At 32.0% G+C, this 7343-nt stretch overlaps 1 protein-coding gene across 1 annotated transcript; it reads right to left on the bottom strand.

Annotated features, from left to right (window-relative positions):
• Positions 1–368: 368 nt before the first annotated feature.
• LOTGIDRAFT_162087 (hypothetical protein) lies at positions 369–5368 on the bottom strand (the record flags this gene model as incomplete). Its single annotated transcript, XM_009058023.1, has 6 exons — positions 369–467; positions 1522–1617; positions 2326–2409; positions 2725–2832; positions 4302–4407; positions 5289–5368. 6 exons carry the CDS (start codon positions 5366–5368, stop codon positions 369–371), a joined length of 573 nt encoding a protein of 190 aa, XP_009056271.1.
• Between the last annotated feature and the right edge of the window lie 1975 nt (positions 5369–7343).

The following is a 7343-nucleotide window of genomic DNA, read 5'->3' as shown; positions in this document are numbered from 1 at the left end:
GTCGACTGTTCCTCTTTAGATGTTGTTCCAATAAGATATTGTTCCAATAATCATGTTTATGCTGCATAGAGCTCAAAGATTGGTTTCAATGTTATTTATTCAAATGTAATAAGCTCTCGGAAAGCTGAAATCATGTTTATGTTGAAGTATATAAAGCTGAAAGATTTGGTTGCAATGTTACTTATACGTGATAAGCTCTCAAAAAGCTGAAGTCATGCTTAAGTTGAATATTGCTCAAAGATTTAGCCAATTGGTTGTAATGTAATGTATTTAAATAAATAAGCTCTAAGAAAGCTGAAATCATGTTTAAGTTGAATATTGCTCAAAGATTTGGCCAATTGGATGCAAGTTAATGTATAACAATGATCTTAAATTATGTTTTTTGAGCACTTAAACTGTTCCCTTTTAAATGTTGTTCCAGTAAATTTAAATCCTTCAAATCCACTGAAGATCTTTTTACAGACTTTCTAAAATAATCATCACATTTTATAGATAAAAAAGATAAAGGTCATACTTGGTTTGATTAAGAATAAAGTAATTCATTGTCACAAACTGTTTCAATACATTTTCCTTAAGTTTTTTTTTCATGAATAGCATTCAAAATATGCCCAGGCATAAATATCCTTCAAATCACACTTAAGTGTAAAGTATCATAAAATTATGCAAATGACTATTTGATCTGTGAATGTATTCTAACAAGATGGTGGTACAATAATCTGCTGGAGACATCCTGACAAGTATCAATAAAGCTATAACAGGGTGTTTACTATACTAATGGTCTTTGCCCAAGCATTGTCATTTTAATATGAGGATCAGTATGATTTTCAAACAGGGCTTATAATGCTTTATACAATACAATATTTGCATTAGTTGAATGAATGGACCTTAAATTGAGGCTAAACTTAATACTGTTGGCAATATGATTGTTAGTTTACCATCTCAAAGATTGAACCAATTGGGTGTGATGTAATTTATTTAAATGTAATATGTTCTCAAAAAGCTGAAATCATGCTTTTGTTGCATAGAGCTCAAAGATTTGGCCAATTGCTTGCAAAGTAATTTATCAAATGTAATAAGCTCTCAGAAAGCTGAATTCATGTTTATGTTGAAGCATATAAAGCTCAAAGATTTGGCCAATTGGTTGCAATGTTACTTATACGCAATAAGCTCCCAAAAAGCTGAAGTCATGCTTAAGTTGAATATTGCTCAAAGATTTAGCTAATTGGTTGTAATGTAATGTATTAAAATAAATAAGCTCTAAGAAAGCTGAAATCATGTTTAAGTTGAATATTGCTCAAAGATTTGGACAATTGGTTGTAATGTAATGTATTAAAATAAATAAGCTCTAAGAAAGCTGAAATCATGTTAAGTTGAATATTGTTCACAGATTTGGCCAATTGGATGCAATGTAATTTATAACATTGATCTCAAATTATGTTTGTTGAGCTGATTAAAGCCTTAATGAAGAAAAGTATGTAAATTTAAGAACAGAGCATATCATCTGTAGAAAAATTATTTTACCTCTTTTTCTGCAGCAAATTTGAGTAATTTAGAATCCATCTCCATTAATATATCTTCCCAGGCTTCAGACATTTGTTGTATTGTTGTTTGTAAGTACTGAAAATATCAACATTTTTAATCAAGTGGATGAAACTAAGCCACCATCTAGACTCTCAAGAACACTAGCCAAGGCAGGCATCACAATTTTTATTTGTATTCAGGAGATCATGGCCTTTTAGTATTTTTTAATCAATAAGCAGGCAACAATCAAAGTCGCTTTTGCATCCTTCTAGCATCAGACCATGGTCTTGAGAGTAAGCTCTCTCCAATCTTCTTTGTCCCTCCGCATCCAGCTTGATTTAACAAGGTTAGTACTCTCCAATACCTTATGAAATTCTGTTTCTATCTTGTTAGAATACAATAATATTTTGCATTATTGACAGGGAATTAATATGGTGGACTTGCAGACAAAAAAGTCCACTAAATCTGATCCCACACAAAAAATAATTTCACAGTAGCCTATAGACCTTAGTCATGCCTCGTTTTTGAGACACTGAAAGCAAGGTTTATAAAGCAAATTATGTCATCAATTGATAAGATGGTGATGTCATATGAATGAATAGTCTATGTGAACACCTGATCAACAGCAAGAAAATTGGCTTAAAACTGCCTTTTTCTCAGACATGTGTCAACATAAACTTCATCTGAAAGCATCATTAAATAGCTTGTTCAACTATGATATGATCCTCGTTCGTAATTCAATATGGCCGACATGTGAATCTATATGAATACTGTTTCTTTAAAATTTGAAATATAAATCTGTACCTCTAATAATGTAGCTATTTGACCATATTTCAATGCCATTAATCTAATTTCTTTATGTCTAGATGCTAATAATGTGGTGTCGTACTGAAAAAAGTCAATAATTTACAAATACATCAAATTCAAAGATAAATTCCTAAATGATTAGGTCAAGGTATTTTGATGCCTGACCTGTACTACTACCTCAGAGCATGGATGGTAGTGTAATTTTATATATATATATAAGTGCAATCAAGTGGTCAACATTCAACTGAACATGAGTTGAAGAAATATTTCTTCAGATCATGGATGGCTTGAATAGTAACCAGCAGAAGAAATAATTAACTGCATTTGAATCATATTGTACTAATGCCATACTATAGATGAAACAACAAGTGTAGAGTGATATAAGGTGAAACTTACTGATAACATGTAATAATCTATATCATCAGACTGATCAACAGTAGATTCTATTATTAATGATAAACATTTTAAATCTTGAGATATTGATGCTGTATGTATATGACGAGACTGAAAATAGAAAAAAAAACATTGTAAAAACAGTGACTTCCATTGACAGGAGAAAAAAAAAGATTTCTGAATTTTGACAACAATGATAGATGTAGCAGTTGTTAGTGAATGTACTGTGAAAACTAAGTAAATATACAGCACTGAACTGAGCATATGTACAATTAGTGGAAATCTAATGAATATTATATTCCAACAACCTATAAACAGCTATGTTACTGTCAAATACCCTTTCTGCATACTTAAATTGATACGTACTACGTCTTAGAATGAACATAACCTTTAAGAATTTTAAACTTGGCCAATAAGAGCATATATTCATCATTAATGCCTGGTGTCATATAATCAAAAAAAAATAGTTATTACCCATAAAAATGCAATTAACTATTGAAAATATCCAGATTAAGCATTTTTCAATAATTACTTAGTTTTATGAATTTTCCAATTTTTCAGATTTTACAGGGATTCTGTTGTAACTTTATGACACCAGGTAAGTTCACTGATGAATATATACTCATATTGACCATTCTTGAGAACCTAAATTTGATGTTCATTCTAAGACGTAGTATCATTTAAAATGAAGATCTCTGATTTTCTAAAAATATTTGGAATGAAGTCAAATCTTGCTGTTACCATCAAGACCCCACTCTATTGTTTATAACTCTTATCATTGCCTTGAAATGTCACATTCGTATCTAAGGCGGCCATTGTATTACAAAAACCTTGTATGCAAATGGAAGAAATTCTTCTTTAGTTATTAGGAGGAAGTTATCTCCACAAAAAATATTGTTCGTCAGCTGTTAGTTATCTCCCATAAAGACTCTATCCTTTGTAGACAGAAGTCTGGGTGTCAGAGACTAGTCAGATGTCAAGAATGGAGACGAAAAATTAAGCTATTGTCACATGACCTAATATTTGAAAGTAGGATTTATCCGCCAGATGCATACGAGGTTATTGTAAAGCGTAGCGAGAGTGGCTGACTTATTTACGAAATGTCAGGCACCCATACAAACAATCTTCTTTCAGACAAACATGGCTCAAAATAATTAAGACCAGAACAGCTCTTGTAGATTGACATAATAGAAGTGATGCTTGTCAATTTCAAGCATTTTAATGTAAGTCTTCAAATCCATGGGTATCCATAATTATTCATGCTTTAAAGTTAAAAATTCGACTTGAATTTTAGTGAGACTATGCCATATATAATAAACATATATATAGAAATAGACAGTGAAATTTTTAGTTTGAGGTATATTTGAAGGGATTATGCGATTTTCGTGCGTTTTAATACTTCTTAAGACTATTAAAGCACATTCAAGACCCATGTAATGTAATTCCAGAACAAACAGTATGTCTAAAATTTGCACCTCAAAATTAAGTTTGAAATATCAATCCTGATTTGAAAGGGATTTAAACTCCAATCCTATTATCAAATGGGTAATGAAATTTGGTAAGAAACAGTAAGAGCTAACCTTTGAACCATCTAATATTGAGAATGTAACCACACCACAAGGAAAGACACCATAAGCAAACAGATATAGCTGATCATTATCAGTTCCTACCAGTAATAGATTTAATCTGAAATGAAAGAAGGAATGAATGAATACATGATGGCAATAAGAAAAATTTAATATATTACATGAATGAAATGCAATTTCTAATACAGACACTCTGAAATTTCTGCATTTTTGCTCTGGCAATGGTACCAGACTACCAAAATAACACACATCATCCCCAGGACCACAAGTTACAGCATGGAAACGCATTTCTAACACTGCAAATGACGACACATTATGGCATCAGTGGCCTTCAGACTTCATTCATTTTGATTTCCTGTTACAAAAGTGTCCATTTCTTGAGTTACTATTTCGTTAGGGAAGATGTCACTAGCATGAAATGTGGAGCGTATATTGCCGTCACCCATGTGTCAGGGCCCTATAAAGATCTAGTGATGGTTTTTGTTCTGCCATTGTGCATAATAGTCCTTTTTACACCAGGCCGCTAAAAAGCGTTCCGTTCTCGGTCCGGACCGATAAAATGTTCCCATTTACATTTCAGAAAACTCAAGTGGTCTGAAAACGGTTCTTCGGTTGTAGTATAAATGAAAAACGTTATCGGCACGGTTATCTGTGGAACTCTTCTTGAAGAAGTTAAAATTAATCCTTGATGTAATCAAAGACATCTGGATGTAATCAATGATTGTACTAAATAGTGACGAAACTCTGCGGGAAAAGGTGAAGGTTGCTTTGTAGGGCATGCACAGTAAAGCATTCTAGGAATGGTTATCGATAACATTACAACGTTTCAAGTCCGTTCTGAGAACTGTTCAGAGACCACTTCCCCGAGATGGGCCAGAATTGGAACGGTTCTCAGAACGCTCAATCATTTACATTACACAAAATTCATCTGTTCTGTTCTGAGAATGGATAACTTTGTAATGTAAAAGGGGTTTACGTTACCTTGCTTGGCAAACTATTTTCTTAAATGAGGACCCACTAATAAAGATAGTGGACCACAGCCATATACGCCACCACGGCATGCGGATGGTAAATATTCAAGATTTTGGGGCAAGGGCAATAACTCTGCTTCTAACGGTCGAAAAATAGCTCAAATTCAAACTTGATCTTCGTTTTATGAATATGTATACACATACCGAATTTCATTTGATTCCATCAAAAAATCTAGTTCTTAGAGCGTTTACAAGCAAATGTTGACGGACAGAGGGACGGACGGATGGATGGACAGGGGTGCCGACAATATACATCCACATAGAGAGATGTAGGCGTATAAAAACACTTGATTTGATATCTCTCTTTTTGTGTTTTTGGTAGAAGAGGGCAAGAGAATTTTCTCTAATATACATGTATCCAATATGTGGAATTGAAATCTTTCAAATCTAAGTAAAGGGCTTCAATTTCAGGAATTCAAGATAATAATATGGAACCAGTCAAAATAGGACATAAAATAGGTAATAAAATGTAAAATGTCAACAGGCATGAAGCAATAAACAAGTCTATATAAATATCAGAGCAAATATTTAACAAACATTAGCAAATAATCTTCACATAAATTGCCTTATCTTGATTGTCTGAAAATGGCTGCCATTAACTTTAAATGCCTCATTTTCAAATACTTGGAGCATACTATGAAATTTATGTTCAGTCAAATGATGTTAATTCTAGGACTGTAATGTTGTGGAACTAAGAAGGTTTTATGAGGCTAGACACATAAAATGTCTTGTTATCTTTCTAGTAGATTGAGTAAATTAGTAGTCAGATGAAATTAAAGGGCCAAGTTTAATAGCACATGTTAGATAATAGAAAATTAATGGACCATTCATATAGGTTTATAGATTTTATCTTATTAAATTATATTTAAAAGGGCACAAACTCATATCCTATATAACAGCATAAATATACACTACATAAATAATTTTAAAGGTGGATATCACCTATTTTAAAATTTTCTAAACATAAAACCACAAGACTTAAAAAATCATTTCAGACTGAGTGTCAGAAAAAAAAATCATATTCCCTGAACTCCAACTTGAAATGATTGACATTTATGTGTTGTCATTTGAATCGGCTCAAGGTTGCTTATCAAATATCAAATTTATTAATCATTGATTTACTAATATTAAAATAGAACCTAAAGAAACCTTGTTACTCAGACTTTCACACTACATAGTTGTCTAAAGATCACATAGTATGAAACTCTGAGTAACAACATGTTTCAAACTATGTTTTAATATTTCTATATCGCTCTACTATTAATGTTTTGAGTACTATTTTACCTGTGAAAATATTTTATAATTGTAATTATTGATTTATATATTTTAAGCAAAATGTCCATAAGTGCTAGATCAATTTGCCATTCATACAAAATGTTAACATATTTGTGAAATTCTGGAAAAATGTACAATATGTTATTAAAATAAAACAATGCAAAATATTAGAAGTCATGCTTCAACATCTCTGCTCCTGATTTGTGGTAAAGAAATGAAATGAAATGAATGGAGTTTTACGTCCTACTTTCTGCACCATGTGGGCTAATGAAGACTGTCATTGCCATGCAGGGTACAATGAGGGAAATGATTTGTGGTAAAGACAGGCAACGTATTGCAATGTGCAATGAGGGAAAGTTTGCAGGATAGCCATATTAACCAGAAAATCTGTTTTGATTTCCAACTAACTTGGTCACCCAAAGTAATAAAAAATCATATACAGTTATTTCTTGAAGGGTAAAGTATTCAAGTTTAAATTTTGCTTGCATTCTGTGTTTTTGAAACATTGACAAATGAATCACTTGAAAATTGTTTTACAGTGTACTGTGTCAGAAAAAATAAGTGTGTCCTTTTGGTGTTGGGTGAAGAAACTAGAGGCACTGGCCAAGGTCACAAGAAGAGAACATTCTTCTTTTACATCAATGAACAATTTGAGAAACAAAGATTAAATTTTGATGAAAATCATCAAGTTTCACACATTTTTTTGAAAATTATTTTTCATTGATTACTG

This window comes from Lottia gigantea (assembly GCF_000327385.1).
Source record: "Lottia gigantea unplaced genomic scaffold LOTGIsca_32, whole genome shotgun sequence".
Lineage (NCBI taxonomy): Eukaryota > Metazoa > Mollusca > Gastropoda > Lottiidae > Lottia > Lottia gigantea.
The sequence above is the reverse complement of the archived record's forward strand: the minus strand, read 5'-3'. Positions and strand labels throughout refer to the sequence as shown.